Here is a 23293-nt window from a genome sequence, read left to right on the forward strand (position 1 = left end):
CAGGCCCCTGCAGACTGAGAGCTCTGTAGTCACTGCGGGAGCTGAATCCAGGGCTCCAGAGCTGGCCGCTGCCACTGTGGTGGTTCCTCCTGGGGCCTCACGGGGTAAACAACCCCCGCTGAGCCTCATGGTGGCCTCACCAGATAAACAGGATAAACATCACTCACTGAGCAGTAGACCAGGTGGGGGGCTGAGCAGCTCCCCCAAGTGCTAACACCTGAAAATCAGTACAGCAGGCCCCTCCCCCAGAAGACTAGCTAGACTGACAGGGGAAAAAACAAATTATTGACCAACCTCAAACAGGGTAAGTGACAGATAAAATAACTGTAAAAAAGACACTTTATTATTAAAAAAACAACAACCAGTGATCAATGAAACCATGCATCCTGCCACTCACACACAGTCACACACACAGCTGTGAGCCACTCGCACGAATATGCCCTCACCCACACAGCTCCCTCTCGCCATAAGCAGCAACCCTGTGGGTGAGAGTCTCTATTGCTCTTTCTTTTGACTTTTGTCTTCAGAAGCAACACGAATGAAAAGTCATTGGACCAGAGAAAAGGATTGGTAGAGGAAGGGAGTGGCAAGGCCCACCAGAATTCTCTGGTCCCTGCCACTGTTGGCTACATATACTCTACACGTGTACACACATACTATACATGAGGTGCCCACATGTGCAGACACGTGCCCACATTGACCCTCCATGCATAGGGTTGAGTCACTGCAGGTAACACTTAGATTGGCAGGCATCTGAGATGGAGGGGCAGGAAAAGGCAGAGTGTCCAGCCTGGACACTTATGTCCAGCTCCACGCCTCTACCCTGCCCTGATGCCCTGAATGGGGAGTTCTTAGTTCCTTGTGTCTAGGGAAGAAAAATCCCTTTGGGGCAACTCATCCAGGCAGCAAGATTGAAAAGTGCCTAAGAATTTTAAAAACAAAGAATTATGTCCTGCCTGCCTTTGGACCAAAGTGCTTGAGAAACTTGGGGTGAAGAACCCAGAGTTCCATGAGGTCTGCATTCTTTAACAAAGAAGGTTCAGGGCTGCATGAATCTTGGCAGGCCCTGGCTCGTGGAAAGTCATATGACTTAAAGAGGTGGAGCAAGTTCCTTGGACTCTGGATTCCAGGAGTGGGGCCTCAGGAGACTGAGGTCAAGTGGTGCTCCTCAGAAGCCCTTGTCGCCTTCATTCACATCGTGCCCCATGCCTAGCACAGTGCCTCACACAGAGCAGATGCTGCATTTACGTATGAATGAGGCAGGATGCACAGGTGCATTGCTCACCTCTCAGCCCCAAGAGGATACCTGTGGCCCTCCAGGGTCAGGTGACCCTTGACCTTGTCTCTGTAGCTGATGTAGTGATTGCCTGTCAGGGGTAGACCTGCCTCTGCCTCTGACTCTGCCTCTGCCTCTGGAATGGAGCTGTGGGCGGGTGTAAGAATGCTCCCTGACAGCTGCCTCCCTGGGGACAGGGAGAGGACAATCAGTGAGACAGACTGCCTCTTGCTGGTCCCAGGAATCAGTTTGTCCTGGTTTTCCATGGTTAACTGCTCTGTACATCCCCATTCTGCTGGAGGCCCTAGTGCTGTTTTTGGAGCTCTACCCTCAACTTCCCTCCATCCTCAGGGACTACCTGGGGGTCTGTAAGAGCACATTTCAAGGTATGGCAGCCTGGACTGGGTATGAGGGCTTCCTTCCCACTTTTCCAGCTATGCTCAACTCACTCCTGTAAGACAGGAGGAAGGTGCCAAGTCCTTGCCCTCCTACCAGCCTTCCTCTGAGGACAGCTAGAACATAACCTCCTCACAGCTCCCATAATCACTCTCCACCATGTCAGAGCCCTCATAGTTGGGGGGAGCCTGGGGCTGGCCCCGCCCTGTGGGATGCCCAGCCCCAACCTCACAGTCAGCATAAGAGGGCCCAGCTCGGCTGAGGCGCATACTCACCCCTTTGTAGCCCCCCTCTGCCAGGCAGGGCCCTCCCCCTCCCTGCTGGAACTGTGAGTGGTAGTAGCTGATGGCTGTGTACTCATTGAGACAGGGTGCCAGCAGGTGTTCCCGGGGACTGGGGGGCCGTGGGGGCATCAGATCTTCCAGGTTCTGGTTGCTATAACGAGGTGGGAGGGGTGCCCGCTTGTTTTCCAGCTCCAGTGGAAAGGGAAAGCCCCCATAGAGGCCACTTGGGTCCGGCATCACAGGTTGGATCTGGTGCTGGTGAGGCGATGGTAGCAGAGGGCCAGGGGTCATTTCAGTGTGGGGGTATTCCCAGCACTCCTTCCTGGAGTAAGTTGGGGGCCAGATCGTAGCTCCACCAGGGCACACTGAAAATGACAAGATAGAGACAAATGAGCTCCGAGTTTCCCTGGTGAAGGTTTCAGCAGGCCTTATCACTGCTATGCATAATTCAGCATGTGGTAGAAATGGGCAAAAGACTGGGTGGGTATGTGGCCATCTGTATGAGTTGTCTGTGGCAGCTTAGATTGATATCTAGAATTCAACAGGGCCAACGTCAAGGCCGGGGTTTAACCCAAAGCCAGCTCAAATAGCACATCTGTACCAATGATCCAAGAGTCAGTGAATAAGGAAGAGTATGGATGACTCCATGCAACCCACTCGCCACTGCTAGAGACAGCAACTCCATCCCAACTCCTACCAATGACTTATGTCTCCTCAACTGAAGGAAACAGACACACATTTTGGACTGGGGGGGTGAGGGTGATGGCATCTGTCACAGAGGGTGACTGCATGAGATGTGGCTTGGAAGATCGGAGACCAGGCATCCTTGGTCTTTGCCCTGTCCCTGCTACTGAATAGTTGCGTGAGTTAGAACAAGTTACTGTGTCTTTATGGGCCCTGATTACCCTATCAGCAAAAAGTTTATGAAAATACCTTTAAACTATTAGTGGGTAAGCCAGAAAATATAAAGTGCTTTACAAATTCACCTCCTTTTTAGCCAAAGATGAGAGTGAGGTGAAGATCCCCCCTCTAGGTCAGTCAGGTCTGGCCCAGGGGGTGCCACACCTCCAGATTGGGTGATCAGAAGCTTAGACTACTACTCTTGCCTTTCCCAGAAAACCACAAAGGAACAGCAGCCCTGCTTTCCCCCCAGGTATCCCATTTACACCTAGCCAGGGTCTACAGGTTTCTGCCATAGATGTCAATCCTATGGAGTGAGTTGGAATTTAGAGGAGGAGTTCATGGTGCAGTGGTGCAATGAGCCACAGATTCTGAGTCCAGAGACGTGGCATCTGGTCCAGGCTACTAGTGCCCTGTGACCTTGAGCACATCCCTTCATATTCCATCCCAAGGGACTGGGCTGGATGGCAGCCTCACATAATGGAGTGTTTAGGTCTATCACCCTATTCTGTCAATTCCAGAGGCTGAGGGCCTCTGGCTATACTGACCCATCTCTTCGCCCGACCATGTCCTCTTAATGATGGACTCATTGTCGGAGTGGGAAGGGGCCGCAGCTGGCGGGAGTCTGGGAGGCACACTGCAGACCATTGGCCGTTGCTTAGAGCTGGGTCCGAAAGTGACAAGTTCATTCGGAACCGAGGTCTTGCTGGGCTCCAGTTGGTTCAGGTTGGTGCAGGAGCTGGTGGTCAGCGGGTTGAGCTCGATGGCAGGCATAGTTTGGGTGTCCACACCAACACTCCTGGCCAGGAGGTCTGGGTCCTCCATGGCCACGGGCTTGTGGGACTTGCAACGGCGGTAGTAGAAGAGAAGCCCAGTGGTGCTTAAAATGATAAACAGTAGGGCCACTATGATGATCAGAATCTCCTGCTGCCCCCAGTCCCCCCTTGTGATCTCAGGGGTGACTAGACAGTGTCCTTCTGAGCAGCCCCTTGCTTCCATTTCACACCTGCAGAGACAGAGAAGGAGTCAGGGGGTTGAGTCGCTGTACTTCCCTTTCCATGTCCCCTCTCACAAAAATTTATGGACCCCTGTACTCAAGCCTACCTTCTCAGTTTTCAACCAAAAAAAAAGAGAACAAAACGGCAGCAGATGATAACAATCACACATATCAACATCAGAGCCTTCCATCTTCCACCAGTAAGGTGTGGGAGTCAGTTACAACTTCATTCGTGACCATTTGGAATCTAGGCTCTGGGCACATCTGTTATTTTTGATTCATGAGATTCAGGCATTGGCTATACACTCCACCAGTGAGGTGAGGCTTCCAACCACATGTATCAGCCCATTTGAGCCAGCTGTCCTCAGCAGTAATGCCAGAGTCCCAGCTGCAAGTCAGCAGCACCCAACCATGGCAGCTGGACACCACCAGCGTTACCCACTGTTCTTCAGGAGGTCACAGAACCCAGTGTGGTCCTGCACAGACCTTCCATTGGACAACCGTTCAGAGAGAGCACTTGGAATTGTCACCGTCAGCTTGGCATTCCATGGCGTAAGGCTCCTAGGAGGCTTCCGTGACCAGTTTCATCTACTTTTGAGGGCTATTGGGAAAGGCTCCCCGCAGCCTGTTTGAGTCTCAGTGTCTACAATTTCACCACCAACACTTTGTCCTTTTGGGTTAGACATTGTCCTTCCCAAGTTCCTCTTTTAAAATGCAAACACTACCACTTTCAGCCAGGACGTGTCCTGCCAGCACACCTACTGCAGAGTGAGGTGTGCGGTGGGGCCGGAATGCCAGGTGCTGAGAGAACGGACTTGGGTCATAAACACATGAGGGGATTTGGACAAGCCATTTCCTTCTCTAAGGGCTTCGTTTTCCCATCTGTAAGGTGAGTGAGTGGACTGTATCATTGGCTCTCTTATGCACAAGCTGACAGGAAGGGGAATCCCTTGGGAGCTTGTTATAGATAGAATCCCAGGTCTCATTCTTTGGAGATTCTGATATAGTTGGTCCAGAAATCTGTATTTTTCACAAGTATCCCTGATGATTTTTTAAAAGTTCCCAAACGGGAGGGTTATGAAAGCAGATAATCACCAAGCCTCTAGACCTCTGGGATTCTAGGGATCTAAGGATGCTTGCAGTCCCCCAGACCAGCACACTATGGAGCACAGGTAGCTTGCAGCGGGGTTTGAGACCTACAGCAGTGTTTGTACCTGAAGGAGTCATTGTCCCCTGGCCACTTTCTGGGAAGTCACAGTCCAGAACCAGAGAATAAGAACTTTAGCCATTTTCAGACTTCAGCAAAAATCAGAAATGCCTGAGGAGCTGATGAGAAGTGCAGATTCCCAGGCCCCAGCCTAATGAGTCTGACTCAGTAGGTTTAGAACAAGGCTTGGGAAATGTTCATAAGAACCCTCCTTCCCTGAGTGTTCTGGCGTAGGTGGCTGGAGGGAGAAGCCTCGGCACATGGGAAAAGCCAGATAGCCAGGTCGCGGGAGCACTCAGCTCCTGGTCTCCCATTGGCGTCTCTGGAGAGCAGAGTGCAGAGGTCATTTCCGAACAGTGCCCACCCACGGTGAGGAGCCAATGGCAGGTGGCCCCTCTGCGCTTACCTGTCTCCCATATAAGGGTGAGGGCAGTTACAGGAGGCACCTTCAGGAGATGAGATGCAAGTGCCACCTTCCAGGCAGGGCATGGACGTGCAGTTCTCTCTTCTTCGTTCACAGTGTCTTCCCGAGAACTGGGGGGGACACTTGCAGACATAGCCTGGGAGGGAGGGAAGAGCTTCAGACAGCTGCAGGCTGAGAGGGCCTCTGGGACAGAGGGGAGGCCTCAGCATGTCTGCAGATCCGAGCGTCCATGTCTAGTTATTGAGAGCCTCCTTCTGTGACAAGCACCCTGCGGAGCACTGCTGCCAGGATGGATGGGAAGACGTGATCCCTGCCCTCAAATGTATAGTCTACAGAGAACAGGCATCTACAGAATAGTAATGGAGCTCTACTTCATCATCCTACACGACACTTGTTTAGTGCTAGTCACCGTGCCAAGAATCTGCATGTGTCGGCCCATTTGAGCCTCATGACCACTCTGCAATTGATTACTGTCATCCTCATTAGGGGACACATAGAAGTTGATGGCAGGTGAGGAGATGAGGCACAGAGAATGCATGACATTTGCTCAAGATTACCCAGCAAGGAAATGGCAAATTTAGGATTCAAACCTATCGAACCACTTGTGTATAATATCAGTGTATTAGTAATTATCATAAAACAACAGAGCTTAGCAAGCCAAGGGAGAGCGGGGGTTGCAGGGCCAGGGAGGTGGGAGGGGCCGAAGCATCACTCTGAGCCAAATGCAGGAATTAGGAAACAGGACTCTATCTTAACAGCAAGGGGAAGCCACTTCAAGGTTTCCAAGCAGCAAAGTGACGCACCGAGATCTGCTTTGTATAAAGGTCACTCTGGTGCCCTGCTGGAAGGCGCAGGTGAAGGGAGAGAAAGGAGAACAGGGAGGAGGCCAGCCCTAGGGTGAGAGACGATAGCCACTTGGTAGTGCAGACAGACAGACGTGATGGGCCCCTTAGATATTTTGGAAATGACAATACTATTATCCAAGCCAAAATGAGAAAATGGGATCATGCCAAGTGTTGACAGAGATCTAGGATCCTCCCTCACTGCTGGTGGAAGTGCAGGCTGCTGTGGCCATGCTGAAGAGCAACATGGCCCTGAATGTAAATTTAAAATAATTATTTACATTCTCTGGGTATGTGAATTCCATCCCCGGCATGGTGTGTATGTGTGTGTGTGCGTGTGTGTGTGTGTGTGTGTGTGTGTGTGTGTAGGAAGTTCTCATACAGTTCACAAGAAGATACATATGAGGATATTCACACAGCATTGTTGATGGAGGTGGGATGTTAAAAAGATTGGGAGGTGGGATCGTTGAAAGATTTCCAGGGTATTTGGTGCCAGCTGAGTAGAGAGGGAAGACGGGACTGCACATCCATCGGTGTACTGAGCCACAATAAAAGCAACGACTATGAATCGTGGCTATGTGGACGGAAAAGTGTAAAAACTGATATGGCACCTATGTAATTAGAAGTTCAAGCCTGTGTAAAGTCAGTAGTATACATTTTGCAAGAACTCATTTAAAAACTTAAGTGTTTGCCTATGGGGGACGGCAGCTGAGTATAGGTTAAAGGGGAATAAAAGAGAAGAACTTGGCACAGCCCAGGGATAACACTGAGGTGTGTGATGACCTCAGCCTGCAGCACCAGAGGTCCCTGGTCATGCCTGTCCCCCATCCAAACAAGTAGAAAGTCAGCGCTTGTTGAGCGAGAGCAAAGCCTGCTGGCTTCCCTTAGTGTAAACCTAGTCCATCCCAACCCGTTACTCACGAGACAGTAGGGGGAAGAGAGAGACACTCGGATTGGGGGGGGGGCTTCCCTGAGATCTGCACCCTAAATGCACCTTAACACTTAACAGCCATGGGCCCTTGGGCAAGTTCCTTCACCGATCTGGGTTTCCTTACACAGCCCAGCGTTGCCTGTGCTGTAAAATGGAGCCCTCCGTGGCTTTCTTCCACCCCTCTCTCCCTCATGGGGCTGTGCTGGAGCAATATACTTTGTAAACTCTTCAGTGATATGTGATCGCTAGTTCAACAGGCTGGGGCCATCTGAGGCGCCTCCTGGGATAAGCCCCGGAGCCATTTCCAGCACCTTACCTGCCTCTCGGCTCTGCGAGCACTTGCCGCCATTGAGGCACGGGCTTTGGCCGCAGTCCTCACCGTGCCAGCAGCACTGGGTGAGGGCCTGCCTCTCCAGCAGGCCTGATGCCCTCTTGCCGTGGACCAGCAGCTGCAGCGCCTCTCCGTTGATCATGACCGCATCCAGGCAGCCTTCAAAACCCTGGGACACAACCGGGGAAGAATGCAGGAGAACGAGGCCACCCAGAAAGAGGTCTCCTTCAGGCCTGAGACCCTGGCAGTTCTCTGGGAGCGCAAGGGAGGTATTGCCTGAGCCGTCAACCAACAGGCGAATGGCAGTGCCTGTCTCCGCCACCACAATGGAGTGCCACTCTTGGTCATTCACTTGGAGCCAGGAGGATAGATTTCCATGGAAACCACCTGGGCAATGGTATTCCAGCTGTAGGACTCCGTCGACCAGCTGCAAAGAAAACCCAGATGGCCATGAGCAAAGCCAAGAAGTCCTTGTAAAAAGCGCCGCTAACAGGCTGAGGGTGCAAAGAATGTTGGTTATATTTTTATGGGTGAGAGAGGCAGTATTTGGTGATTTTCAAGGCTGTTTTAAACATTGTCTTTGTAGAGTATGAAAGCCCTCAATGCCTATCTATGGTCTCATTTGGTCCTTACCACACTCCATGGAATGGTCTGGAGGGATGGCATCTGCGTTTCACAGATGAGGAAACCGAGACCCGGAGAAGCCTTGCTGACTGAGACTATGTCTTTTGGATTCTTCTACAAAGCCTCTCCTATGTTCTGCACTCCTCAAAGTTGGCCCTCAAGAACCAAACAGAGAGAGGAGGGGCAAGATGGCGGAAGAGCAGGGTCCCCAAATCACCTGTCCCCACCAAATTACCTAGATAACCTTCAAACCATCCTGAAAATCTACGAATTCGGCCTGAGATGTAAAGAGAGACCAGCTGGAACGCTACAGTGAGAGGAGTTCCGCGCTTCTATCAAGGTAGGAAGACGGGGAAAAAGAAATAAAGAAACAAAAGGCCTCCGAGGGGGAGGGGCCCCGCGAGGAGCCGGGCTGAGGCCGGGGCGAGTGTCCCCAGGACAGGAGAGCCCCGTCCCGGAGGAGCAGGAGCTGCACCAACCTTCCCGGGCGGGCGGAAAGGGGCTCGCAGGGAGTTGGAGCAGGACCCAGGAGGGCGGGGATGCCCTCGGGCTCCCGGGGACACTAACAGACACCTGCGCCCCGGGGAAAGCGCGCCACACCCCACAGCCAAGCTCCCTAAAGGGCTGCAGCGCGCACAGCTGGACCCGGAGCAGCTCGGAGGGGCTCGGGCGGCGGCTCCGCGGAGGGGGCTGCGGGGCGGGAGCGCGAATCCCACAGCGCAGGCCCCGGAGCACAGGGCGCCGGGACACAGCCCAGGATCCGGCCTCCCCCGGGACAGGCAGAGGCTGGGAGGGCCCAGGACAGCGAGGACGCTCCTGCCCCGAGCTGAGCAGATCAGCGGCCCCGCCCCGGAGCCTCCAGGCCCTGCGGACGGAGAGCCGAGAGCCCCGAGCCCCGTAGTTCCTGCGGAGGCTGAATCCAGGCTTCCAGAGTTGCCATAGCAACTGCGGCTGTTCCTCCTGGGGCCCCACGGGGTAAACAACCCCCGCTGAGCCCTGCAGCAGGCAGGGGCAGAGCAGCTCCCCCAAGGGCTAACACCTGAAAATCAGCGCAACAGGCCCCTCCCCCAGAAGACCAGCTGGACGGACCAGTTCCAGGGGAAGTCAAGGGACTTAAAGTCTACAGAAATACTCCCCCGTGTTTTTTTTTTCTTTTTTTCTTTTTCTTTTCTTTTTGATTTCCGATTGCTTCCCCCACCCCCCTTTTTTTTCACCTTTCTTTTTCTTTCCCTTTTTCTTCTCTTCTTTCCTTTTTCTTTTCTTTTTCTTTTTTCTTTTTCTCTTTTCTTTCCTTCTCTCTCTTTCTCTCCTTTTCCCAATACAACTTGTTTTTGGCCACTCCGCACTGAGCAAAATGACTAGAAGGAAAACCTCACCTCAAAAGAAAGAATCAGAAACAGCCCTCTCTCCCACAGAGCTACAAAATCTGGATTACACTTCAATGTCAGAAAGCCAATTCAGAAGCACTATTCTACAGCTACTGGTGGCTCTAGAAAAAAGCATTAAGGACTCACGAGACTTCATGACTGCAGAATTTAGATCCAATCAGGCAGAAATTAAAAATCAACTGAATGAGATGCAATCCAAACTAGAAGTCCTAACGACGAGGGTTAACGAGGTGGAAGAACGAGTGAGTGACATAGAAGACAAGTTAATGGCAAAGAGGGAAACTGAGGAAAAAAGAGACAAACAATTAAAGGACCATGAAGACAGATTAAGGGAATTAAATGACAGCCTAAGGAAGAAAAACCTATGTTTAACTGGGGTTCCCGAGGGCGCCGAAAGGGACAGAGGGCCAGAATATGTATTTGAACAAATCCTAGCTGAAAACTTTCCCAATCTGGGAAGGGAAACAGGCATTCAGATCCAGGAAATAGAGAGATCCCCCCCCTAAAATCAATAAAAACCGTTCAACACCTCGACATCTAATAGTGAAGCTTGCAAATTCCAAAGATAAAGAGAAGATCCTTAAAGCAGCAAGAGACAAGAAGTCCCTGACTTTCATGGGGAGGAATATTAGGGTAACAGCAGACCTCTCCACAGAGACGTGGCAGGCCAGAAAGGGCTGGCAGGACATATTCAGGGTCCTAAATGAGAAGAACATGCAACCAAGAATACTTTATCCAGCAAGGCTCTCATTCAAAATGGAAGGAGAGATAAAGAGCTTCCAAGACAGGCAGGAACTGAAAGAATATGTGACCTCCAAACCAGCTCTGCAAGAAATTTTAAGGGGGACTCTTAAAATTCCCCTTTAAGAAGAAGTTCAGTGGAACAATCCACAAAAACAAGGACTAAATAGATATCATGATGACACTAAACTCATATCTGTCAATAGTAACTCTGAATGTGAACGGGCTTAATGACCCCATCAAAAGGTGCAGGGTTTCAGACTGGATAAAAAAGCAGGACCCATCTATTTGCTGTCTACAAGAGACTCATTTTAGACAGAAGGACACCTACAGCTTGAAAATAAAAGGTTGGAGAACCATTTACCATTCAAATGGTTCTCAAAAGAAAGCAGGGGTAGCCATCCTTATATCAGATAAACTAAAATTCACTCCGAAGACAGTAGTGAGAGACGAAGAGGGACACTATATCATACTTAAAGGATCTATCCAACAAGAGGACTTAACAATCCTCAATATATATGCCCCGAATGTGGGAGCTGCCAAATACTTAAACGAATTATTAACCAAAGTGAAGAAATACTTAGATAATAATACACTTATACTTGGTGACTTCAATCTAGCTCTTTCTACCCTTGATAGGTCTTCTAAACACAACATCTCCAAAGAAACGAGAGCTTTAAATGATACACTGGACCAGATAGATTTCACAGATATCTACAGAACTTTACATCCAAACTCAACTGAATACACATTCTTCTCAAGTGCACATGGAACTTTTTCCAGAATAGACCACATACTGGGTCACAAATCGGGTCTGAACCAATACCAAAAGATTGGGATCGTCCCCTGCATATTCTCAGACCATAACGCCTTGAAATTAGAACTCAATCACAAGAAGAAGTTTGGAAGGACCTCAAACACGTGGAGGTTAAGGACCATCCTGCTAAAAGATAAAAGGGTCAACCAGGAAATTAAGGAAGAATTAAAAAGATTCATGGAAACTAATGAGAATGAAGATACAACTGTTCAAAATCTTTGGGATGCAGCAAAAGCAGTCCTGAGGGGGAAATACATCGCAATACAAGCATCCATTCAAAAACTGGAAAGAACTCAAATACAAAAGCTAACCTTACACATAAAGGAGCTAGAGAAGAAGCAGCAAATCGACCCGACGCCCAGCAGAAGAAGAGAGTTAATTAAAATTCGAGCAGAAATCAACGAAATTGAGACCAGAAGAACTGTGGAACAGATCAATAGAACCAGGAGTTGGTTCTTTGAAAGAATTAATAAGATAGATAAACCATTAGCCAACCTTATTAAAAAGAAGAGAGAGAAGACTCAAATTAATAAAATCATGAATGAGAAAGGAGAGATCACTACCAACACCAAGGAAATACAAACGATTTTAAAAACATATTATGAACAGCTCTACGCCAATAAATTAGGCAATCTAGAAGAAATGGACGCATTCCTGGAAAGCCACAAACTACCAAAACTGGAGCAGGAAGAAATAGAAAACCTGAACAGGCCAATAACCAGGGAGGAAATTGAAGAAGTCATCAAAAACCTCCAAAGACACAAGAGTCCAGGGCCAGATGGCTTCCCAGGGGAATTCTATCAAACGTTTAAAGAAGAAATCATACCTATTCTACTAAAGCTGTTTGGAAAGATAGAAAGAGATGGAGTACTTCCAAATTCATTCTATGAGGCCAGCATCACCTTAATTCCAAAACCAGACAAAGACCCCACCAAAACGGAGAATTACAGACCAATATCCCTGATGAACATGGATGCAAAAATTCTCAACAAGATACTAGCCAATAGGATCCAACAACACATTAAGAAAATTATTCACCATGACCAAGTAGGATTTATCCCCGGGACACAAGGCTGGTTGAACACTCGTAAAACAATCAATGTGATTCATCATATCAGCAAAAGAAAAACCAAGAACCATATGATCCTGTCATTAGATGCAGAGAAAGCATTTGACAAAATACAGCATCCATTCCTGATCAAAACTCTTCAGAGTGTAGGGATAGAGGGAACTTTCCTCGATATCTTAAAAGCCATCTACGAAAAGCCCACAGCAAATATCATTCTCAATGGGGAAGCACTGGGAGCCTTTCCCCTAAGATCAGGAACAAGACAGGGATGTCCACTCTCACCACTGCTATTCAACATAGTACTGGAAGTCCTAGCCTCAGCAATCAGACAACAAAAAGACATTAAAGGCATTCAAATTGGCAAAGAAGAAGTCAAACTCTCCCTCTTCGCCGATGACATGATACTCTACCTAGAAAACCCAAAAGCCTCCACCCCAAGATTGCTAGAACTCATACAGCAATTTGGTAGCGTGGCAGGATACAAAATCAATGCCCAGAAATCAATGGCATGTCTATACACTAACAATGAGACTGAAGAAAGAGAAATTAAGGAGTCAATCCCATTTACAATTGCACCCAAAAGCATAAGATACCTAGGAATAAACCTAACCAAAGAGGTAAAGGATCTATACCCTAAAAACTATAGAACACTTCTGAAAGAAATTGAGGAAGACACAAAGAGATGGAAAAATATTCCATGCTCATGGATTGGCAGAATTAATATTGTGAAAATGTCAATGTTACCCAGGGCAATTTACACGTTGAATGCAATCCCTATCAAAATACCATGGACTTTCTTCAGAGTCTTAGAACAAATTATTTTAAGATTTGTGTGGAATCAGAAAGACCCCGAATAGCCAGGGGAATTTTAAAAAGGAAAACCATATCTGGGGGCATCACAATGCCAGATTTCAGGTTGTACTACAAAGCTGTGGTCATCAAGACAGTGTGGTACTGGCACAAAAACAGACACATAGACCAATGGAACAGAATAGAGAACCCAGAAATGGACCCTGAACTTTATGGTCAACTAATATTCGACAAAGGAGGAAAGACGATCCACTGGAAGAAAGACAGTCTCTTCAATAAATGGTGCTGGGAAAATTGGTCATCCACATGCAGAAGAATGAAACTAGACCACTCTCTTGCACCATACACAAAGATAAACTCAAAATGGATGAAAGATTTAAATGTGAGACAAGACTCCATCAAAATCCTAGAGGAGAACACAGGCAACACCCTTTTTGAACTTGGCCACAGTAACCTCTTGCAAGATACATCCACGAAAGCAAAAGAAACAAAAGCAAAAATGAACTATTGGGACTTCATCAAGATAAGAAGCTTTTGCACAGCAAAGGATACAGTCAACAAAACTCAAAGACAACCTACAGAATGGGAGAAGATATTTGCAAATAACATATCAGATAAAGGGCTAATTTCCAAAATCTATAAAGAACTTATTAAACTCAACACCAAAGAAACAAACAATCCAATCATGAAATGGGCAAAAGACATGAAGAGAAATCTCACAGAGGAAGACATAGACATGGCCAACATGCACATGAGAAAATGCTCTGCATCACTTGCCATCAGGGAAATACAAATCAAAACCACAATGAGATACCACCTCACACCAGTGAGAATGGGGAAAATTAACAAGGCAGGAAACAACAAATGTTGGAGAGGATGCGGAGAAAAGGGAACCCTCTTACACTGTTGGTGGGAATGTGAACTGGTGCAGCCACTCTGGAAAACTGTGTGGAGGTTCCTCAAAGAATTAAAAATAGACCTGCCCTACGACCCAGCAATTGCACTGTTAGGGATTTACCCCAAAGATTCAGATGCAATGAAACGCCGGGACACCTGCACCCCGATGTTTCTAGCAGCCATGTCCACAATAGCCAAACTGTGGAAGGAGCCTCGGTGCCCATCGAAAGATGAATGGATAAAGAAGATGTGGTTTATGTATACAATGGAATATTACTCAGCCATTAGAAATGACAAATACCCACCATTTGCTTCAACGTGGATGGAACTGGAGGGTATTATGCTGAGTGAAGTAAGTCAATCGGAGAAGGACAAACATTATATGGTCTCATTCATTTGGGGAATATGAATAATAGCGAAAGGGAATATAAGGGAAGGGAGAAGAAATGTGTGGGAGATATCAGAAAGGGAGACAGAACATAAAGACTTCTAACTCTGGGAAATGAACCAGGGGTGGTGGAAGGGGAGGAGGGCGGGGGGTGGGGGTGAATGGGTGACGGGCACGGAGGGGAACACTTGACGGGATGAGCACTGGGTGTTATTCTGTATGTTGGTAAATTGAACACCAATAAAAATTAATTCATTAAAAAAAAAAAAAGAACCAAACAGAAAACCTCCCTCACTCCTGTTCTCTTATTCAACAGTTCTGCGGTTCTCAAAGTGGGCCTTCAAGACTTTTCCAGAGGACCCACAAGGGGACACCATTTTTACAATAATCCTAAAAAATTATTTGCCTTTTCTACTCTCATTCTGTCACAAATATACAGTGATTTCCAGACATGTGCTATCAAAACAGATGAATGCAGATGTAAAAATGAAAATCCAGCTATCTACTATAAAGCTATACATAAGAGGGATTTGCAAAAATGTAAAACGGTGCCACTCTTCTTTTTTCCTAATTTTGGACAATGTAATTATTGTTCACAATAATATGATATTTATGTTAACATATAATAGGTTTCTTGCTATTTTAAAATAAATTAATAAAGATTTTAACATTTCTCAGTTTTAATTTCTTTTTTTTTAAGATTTTATGTATTTATTCATGAGAGACAGAGAGGGGGGCGGGGCAGAGACATAGGCAGAGGGAGAAGCAGGCTTCTTGCAGGGAGCCCGGTGTGGGACTCCATCCCCAGACCCCAGATCACGCCCTGAGCCAAAGGTAGATGCTCATCCGCTGAACCACCCAGGCATCCCATCTCACTTTTAATTTCTACACTTGATCTTAGCCAAAAGGCCGAGAAGCGATCAGTTTTAATTTCTAATACTGGAAAAATTCATAGCTCTAACCCACAAAAACAAAACTTCCCTAGATCTTCAATTATTTTTAAGAGTCCTGAAATCTTAAAAAGTCCTGAAAATCAAGAAGTCTGAGAACTGCTGGGTTATATCTTTTTAGTTTCCCTCACCCTGAGTGGTGCCTGATTATGGTGCCATCTTCCTTGGTTTACTCTCCCAGATGACTATTTTCACAACTTTTCTCTCTTCAGACCCTTGATGCTCCCCTCCCCATCCTTGCTCTCAGCAATCAAATGGGGACTTGCAGGCACTCTGACCATCACATCTATCGACCGTGGTGGAAGCCAATCTCTCCATTCATGTACTAGGTCCCACCCTGGTGCCTCAAGGATGAATTTCCATTGACTCTCCTTTTTCTTCCCTGTGTCTTTGTTCATTCTCTACTGTACATTCCAGTCATCACACAAATATGCTTTTATTGCTCTAATCTTTAAAAAAATTGTCTTGAACCCACTTCTCTCCCTAGATAAGACCTTCTTCCTTTGCTGTCTCATTGCAGCAAAATTATACACACACGCACACACACACACACACACACACACACACACACACACACACCATGATACTGAAACCACTGGTGTCAGAGTATTCAGTAACCTCTGTGTTGCCAAATCCATGATTAATATCACTACCCATCTCACTTGACCTCTCAGCAGTATGTTATCAGCTGGTCACTCCTTCCTTCATGATACATGTTCTTCATTCAGTTTCCTGGATACAATACTCTTGGTTTTCCTCCAACATCACTGGTTGCACATTTTCAGTCTCTTTTGTTGGATCCTTCTCTTTCGCCAGACATCTCAATTTGGAGTGTCATAAGGATGAATCCTTGGTCTACTCTTTTTTCAATCTAGTTCCTTTGGTGATCTCATCCAGTTTCACAGCTTTCAATACTAAGTATTTGCTGAAGGCTCCCAGATCTTCATCTCTATCCCAGACCTTTCCTACAGACACTAGACTTGTTTATCCCGCTCCACTTGGAAGTCTAATAGGCATCTCATACTTACATCTCCAAAACTGAAACTCTGATCATCCCTCAAATTCAGATCATCCCTCTGCTCTACCCATATCCTTCCCCGGGTCTGTTAGCAACAACTCCATTCCAATTATTCAGGCCCACATATTACTCCTTGCTTTCTCTCCCAGCCCTCATTCATTAGGAAATCCTGTTGGTTTTACTTTCAAAAGTCTATTCAAAATCCGAACTCTTCTTCCCAGTTCACTGTCATTACCCTGATCTAGACCACTACTCTCACTTGAATTATTGCAATAGCCTCTTGGCTGGATCTCTCTGCTTTTATCCTTGTTTCTCTAAAGTTGTTTATCAACACAGGAGCCATGATGACCTTTTTGAATATGTCACATCATGTCAATTCTCTGCTCAGACCTTCTCATGCCTTCCATTTTGCTCAGAATAAAAGCCAAAGTCCTTCAATGGCCTATGAGAACTTGAGGCCTATGATCTCAACTCATACTACTATTCTCTCCCTTACTTTCTTTACTCAAGCCATATACACATCTGGACTGTTCCTTGAACATGCTCAGCATTCTTCTACCAAAAGGTTTTTGCATTGTTATTCCCTCTCCCTAGAATGCTGTTCCTCCAGATGTCTACCTAGCTAATTCCCTTATCCTCTTCATATTATGGTGCAATTACCAACTCAGTGAAGACTTCCCTGGTCACCTTACTTAAAATTGCAAGTCCCTACAGTGCTGATCCCCCTTAACTTTTTAAAGTTAAGATTTATTCATTCATTCATTCATTCATTCATTCATTCATGAGAGACACACAGAGAGAGGCAAAGACATAGGCAGAGGGAGAACCAGACTCTCCTTGGGAAGCCTGCTGCAGGACTCGATCCCAGGACCCCAGGATTACACCCTGAACCAAAGGCAGATGCTCAACCACTGAGCCACCCAGGTGCCCTGCCCCTTAACCTTTTTTTAAGCCAAAGCATATCACATTTGGACAAACTATAATTTTCTGAGTTATTATGTTTATGTTTATTGTCAGTCTTCCCCTTGTAGGGGTGAAAGCCCTAAGAGACCATTAGAAAGGAAATTTGTTTTTCTTCCATGTGATTCCATATAACTTAATGCTGGGGTTTGTAGTCTTGAGCACCCCAGTGGTAGCCAGCCTCCCACTCATCTTGGAAAACGCTGGTCTGTTACTCAGCAAAAGTGATAAAACAACAACAGCACACCATGGCTAAGTGGCCTCCCATTTCTCCATCTTCAGAAGCTCTCTCTCCTCCCACAGAGCAGTCCAACCTCTGGTTGTTTTTTGGATATATATTTCCATTTGAGTGGGGCTTTGGACATCACAACTGGAAAGTCTTGTGTCTTAAGCCAATAGTCACACCAGCATCCCTGAAAACTATGCAGGGTTTTCTTTGCCAGAAACTGGACTTCTTGGCTGTTCCTGAGGTTGTCACTACCTCCCTAGCCTGGCACACCCACATGAAATCCCTCAGGCTGGCAGTGCCTTACCTTCAGGGAGACATACACTGTCTCATTACTGAACAGGAGAATAGCCTGTGATTGGAGTGTTTTCAGGCGGAAATGGATGTGCCAGTTCTGTGCCTCTGGAAGATTGTACCGCCCAAAGCTTTGTCCACTGAATCTTGTGGCAGTACCTGTAGAAGCAACCGGAGATGTCAGCTCCACATGAAGAGGTCTCCACAGAATCTTCAAACCAACTTTGTCTCATTTGACCCTTGGGTCATATTGCTCACATTTTATAGATGAAGAAGTGAGGCTTCTTGGGGGGCAAGGGGAGGTACCTGGCCAGGGTCACTGCAGCTAGACAGAGGCCATGACCCTGCACACCTTCTTTTGGCCCCAGAGCCCCTTGCCTTGGGTCCTAGCTTGAGTCTGGAACTACAAGCTCAAACCATTAAGAAAGCAAGAATCAAGCCAGAAATGTACCCAATTAAACATGTAAAAATAAAAATTTCTATCCTCCATAGTTTCTGTGTTATTTCTGATATCACTGGGGGAAGAAGGAGGAAGAATGGAGAGGATTCTGTATATATGTGTTATTTCAGGAATACCATAAAGGTCATTTGCCTCAAGATCTCCCTTTTATTATTAGGAGTGTAACTGTTTGAGAAGATGTAGCCAGATAAAATACTGCTGAGAGGTTGAGAGTCACTGTAACCAAAGAAGGGGGGTAAACTTCTATGAAGTCCTGTATGTGCACCACCCTATAGCAATTGCTAGCACATAGTTGCAGAGACAGGAGTCTCCTCTTAAACTTGACTTTCTCCTGTTTATTTAACCATGGGACCGTCTTATGTGGACCACCTCTTCAAAGTTCTCAGAAATGGCATTCTGTAGACCCACCTTGAGAAATGCTGTGTTATATATATCAAACAGTACCCTCCCCAGAAGTGAGTCTAGTTGTTAAATCCCTAAAACTTCAGTGTGAATAAGCTCATCAGCGGACAGGCAAGGGGAAGAGTTGTACAGGCCCCAGATGTCCCAGACTGTTGAAGAGAGGGAGCAAAAGCCATGAGGAAAAGGAAGAACCATGAAGCCTGAGGCACATGGGATTTCAAGATCCTGAGTCTGTCATCCCTTAGGTCTAAAACTCTCTGCTGCTAGCAATTCTATTGTAGTAGGTCATTAATAGATGGGATATTGAAGATGATCTAGATTATCTAAGAATTCCCAGGCTTGGCTAAATATCAGGATCAGCTAGAGAGTTTTATTTATTTTTTTAATAATTTACTTTTTTATTGGTGTTCAATTTGCCAACATACAGAATAACACCCAGTGCTCATCTAATACAGAATGCCAGACTCTACCCTCAGAGATTATGACTCAGTAGTTCTGGAAGCACACATGGATCTGTATTTTTAAAATCTCCCCACAATGGGTGTGGTGACTGGAAGAGAGACCAAAGGGGGCTCCTGAGAAGCTGGTCATGTTGTGATCCTTGTATCAGTGCCAGTTACATGGGTGTATTTGGCTTGTGAAAAATAGTTGAGCTGTACACTATGGGACATGGACCCTTCTGTATGCTGTATTTCACCAAAATGTTAATTGCCTGAGATGCTGTTTAAAAATGACAATTCCAAGGAGAGAGAGAGAGAGAAACCAAAAAACAGACTCTTAACTATAGGGAATAAACTAATGGTTTACCAGAGGGGAGTGGATGGGGTTGGGTGAACCAGGTGAAGAGATTAAGAGTACACTTATGACAAACACTGAATAATGTACAGAATTGTTAATCACCATATTGTACACCTAAAACTAAAACAACACTGTATGTTAACTATACTGGAATTAAAATAAAAACTTAATTAAAAATGCCAATTCAAAAACAATTAAAAAAAATAAAAATGCCAATTCTAGGTCTCACACAAGACTTTCTAAATAATACACTCTGGAAGTGACACCCAGGAGCACATCTCTTTAAAACCACACTCCCCAGTGGAATATCATTCAGCCATCAGAAGAGAAAAATACCAACATGGATGGAACTGGGGGGTATTATGTTGAGTAAAATAAGTCAAACAGAGAAGGACAATCATCATATGGTTTCACTCATACATGGAATATAAGAAATAGTGAGAGGGATATTAAGGGAAAGGAGGGGAACTGAGTGGGAAAATTAGAGAGGGAGACAAACCATGAGAGACTCCTAACTCTGGGAAACAAGCAAAGGGTTGTGGAAGGAGAAGTGGGTAGACGGATGGGGTGACTGGGTGGTGGGCACTGAGGGGGGCACTTGATGAGATGAGCACTAAGTGTTACACTATATGTTGGAAAATTGAATTTAAATTTAGAAAATGTAAAAAAACAAAACAAAAAACAAACCACACTCCCCAGATGATTATACATAAGCATGAATTTTAGAACCTCTGGTGTCTGGTGCCAGGTGACCAAGAGAGAACCTTTGGCTATCACAGTTCCCCTTGCAGGTAACTCTGGAGCAAGAGACACAGAAGGGAAGCACACCTGACCTCCCAGTCCCCCACCTCCCCACCTCCTACCCCCCTCCCCCCACACACACACCAAGAGTAGCATACCCAGCTTCAATGCAGTGGGACCTGGAGAAAGTCCACAAATCTTTAGAGTAAGAATTTCCCCAATGCAAACAGGGGGAACCCATAAAGGGCAGGCCAGACCAGGCAGGGGGTGATGGCGACCTGGAAGCAACATCTTTTTCCTTTTGCCAATACTCCTGAGCTGGTCCAGAGCATGGATTCTTGATGCCAGGGGTGCTGGGGTGAGTCTTATCTGAAAACTGACTTTCTGTAGAGCGCGGTGAAGAGCTCAGGCTTTGAGTGGGACACATGGGTATTTAAATAACCAGCCCTTCAGTGGAGGCTGTGTGGTTTCAAGTAAACCAATACAGTCCCCATCCCTCAGTTTCAACTGTAGTTTGAACTAATGACCCTGCTTTGTAGGGTGTTGGTGACAGTCAGTTTAGGTAACATCTACACAGTGCCTGGCACATAGCAGAGTCCTTCTAGCAACAACTGCTACCACATGAATAACAACCATCATTGACAGGGTGCTTATGGGCCAGAAAAAGGCTAAGTGTTTTTATATCCATTAAGTAATTTACTTTCCAAACCCACTCCAGAAGGCAGGTGATAATATTTTCATTATTTTCTAGATGAGAAACAACAGCTCAGAAAATTTATTAGCCCACCCAAGATTACACAGCTAGTAAGAGATGGAGTTGGAGTTAAAACCTGAGCTAATTTAAGTCTTGAGGTTAATAGCCACCAGGCTATAGTAATAATGGTAATATTATTAGTGACTCATCTTAGTGACCACTTTCTCTGTATCAGGCACTTTTCTAAGCAAGCCCTTGATGTTTAATACTCATTTAATCTCTATAATAGCACAAAGGCAGGGAGAAGCTAAATAATTTTCTTAAGGTCAGTCGGCTAGCGAGTGGCAGAGCTGGGATTTAAACCCAGGCAGTCTATGGGACGACTGGGTGGCTCAGCAGTTGAGAGTCTGCCTTTGGCTCAGGGCATGATCCTGGAGTCCCGGGATTGAGTCTCACATCGGGCTCCCTGCATGGAGCCTGCTTCCTTCCCTGCCTGTGTCTCTGCCTCTTTCTCTCTCTGTGTCTCTCATTCATGAATAAATAAATAAAATCTTTAAAAATAAAAAAAAATTAAAAACGCAGGCAGTCTGATGCCTGTGCTTTCAGCCATCATGGTAACTCCCTCTTGTGTCCTCTTTTTTTTTTTTTTGAGAGAGAGAGAGAGAGAGAGAGAGAGAGAGAGAATGAGAACACAAGCAAGGGGGGAGGGGTTGAAGGAGAAGCAGACTCCCCGCTGAGCAGGTAGCCCAATGCGGGACTTGATCCCAGGACCCTGAGATCATGACCAGAGCTGAAGGCAGACGCTTAAACAACTGAGCTACCCAGGTGCCCTGCCTCTTGTAGCCTTACTGTTATTTTCAAAACACTGCAAAAGGGTCAAGAATAGGATGTCATCCCATGACTAGATTTTGGGCGGACACTACCTATTCCATGGTGGCCTGTGGCCTTTTGCCTTGCTAAAACCCCCCTCTAACTGCCCCACAGGGCTTCCCTGGGATCTCTATTCCTAGAGTCAGTCTGGCTGAGCCCTACAGTACTGATTGTCCTGGGGAAACCCATTCCTCACCATTGCAGGAGCAGCTCCTCTCCAGGCGGTGCCGCGGGGTCAGGATACTGAGCCTGGCTGTGCTGTATGTGGGCCCCACCCTGGGGTCCAGGTGCACCGTTGCTTGGCACATTTGACTCTGGCAGCTGGGGCCCTGGCAGGGCACCACCGGCATGGCTGACCTCATCTGAATTCCCACCGAGTGCTCCATCTCCTTGGCTGAGTGAGAGATGATGGATGCCAATTCCTGGAGCTTGTAGAAGGTTCCAGAATGTCCCTCAAAGACCAGGAGCACATCCACCCCAGGTGTGGCCTCTGCAGGCTGAAGGCTGGCCAGGTGGATATTAGCTCGTTTGATGTCCAGTTTGTTGCTGAGGAACCTCTGCAGGTTCCTCCAGTGGTCACTCACCAGCTCCTCTGGGGTAAGCTGGTGGAAGCCCATCCACATGGCCTGCTGCAAAGCCTCCTGCCCCACATGCCACACATGGACGTGGACCCCAGCAGTGGCGGCGAAGGTCCCATCACTGACTGTGACGTTGAATGCATAGCGGCCACGAGGCAGGCCCTGGGCTGCAATAATCTTGCCATCAGGTGCACCCACTGAGAAGTGCCTGGTCAGGGTCTCCTCTCCTGCCAGGCTGTAGGTCAGTGTGTCCTGTGGGTCTCGGTCTGTGGCATGGATTTTGCCCACCATGCCGCCCTGGAACTCCTCCTCCCCAGTAGTGATGAAGATCTCCAGTGGGAGGGTGGAGGGTGGATAGTGGCTCTGCTCTGTCACATGGACTCTGACAGACGTTGAAGACGAGAGGGGAGGGATGCCGCTGTCTGACACCTGTAGGCAAAACAAGCACTGCCATTACTATAGGACTGTAGCTCTCTGTCGCTCAGACAAGGCTGGGCCTCCTTGGGCAGCCATGTCTCTGTGTTTGAGGGCAGACTCTACATAATTATCACAATCATAAAAGAGAACAATAACTGCAAAGCACAGAAGGTTTTGTGGAGGGAGTTATATCCCATACCACACAGTAAGACTTAACTCCATTTGCTCATCTGACAGCTCTCTGAGCCTCTTCCAAAATCTCTCCAGCCACTCACACTTATGCCTTCTTCTTCTCCAGTGTCCCTCATTCTGTCTCTTTCCTTAGGTGAGTCATCAAATGTCTCTTCAAAATTCCTGTACACATCCTTCATGACTCCTGCCAGCCTAAAGAGGTTCTCTTTGGAATCTCCCCTTACTATGTGATTGGGGTCAGAGTGGGCATTTCTTCCTCAGATCAGTCAACAAATACTGAGTACTTTCAATAGGCCAAGCCCTCTGCTGTGATCAGGAGAAAAGAGACCATAAATATGTTATTAACTAAACAAGAGAACGTCAGACATAGA

At 46.9% G+C, this 23293-nt stretch overlaps 1 protein-coding gene across 2 annotated transcripts in view; it reads right to left on the minus strand.

Moving 5' to 3' along the window:
* Positions 1-321: 321 nt before the first annotated feature.
* Positions 322-23293, minus strand: part of FAT2 (FAT atypical cadherin 2) — an 85968-nt gene continuing 62996 nt past the window's right edge. For both annotated transcript variants that reach the window (XM_055325118.1, XM_055325117.1), the window contains 6 exons: positions 21932-22742; positions 17784-17929; positions 7574-8015; positions 5467-5620; positions 3405-3862; positions 322-2321 (listed from right to left, as the gene is read on the minus strand). In XM_055325118.1, the coding sequence (XP_055181093.1) occupies positions 1789-2321; positions 3405-3862; positions 5467-5620; positions 7574-8015; positions 17784-17929; positions 21932-22742 (2544 nt within the window). In that variant the 3' untranslated portion in view covers positions 322-1788. The remainder of the gene's footprint in view (positions 2322-3404; positions 3863-5466; positions 5621-7573; positions 8016-17783; positions 17930-21931; positions 22743-23293) is intronic.

This window comes from Nyctereutes procyonoides, unplaced genomic scaffold (genome assembly GCF_905146905.1).
Source record: "Nyctereutes procyonoides isolate TBG_1078 unplaced genomic scaffold, NYPRO_anot_genome, whole genome shotgun sequence".
In the NCBI taxonomy this organism is placed as follows: domain Eukaryota; kingdom Metazoa; phylum Chordata; class Mammalia; order Carnivora; family Canidae; genus Nyctereutes; species Nyctereutes procyonoides.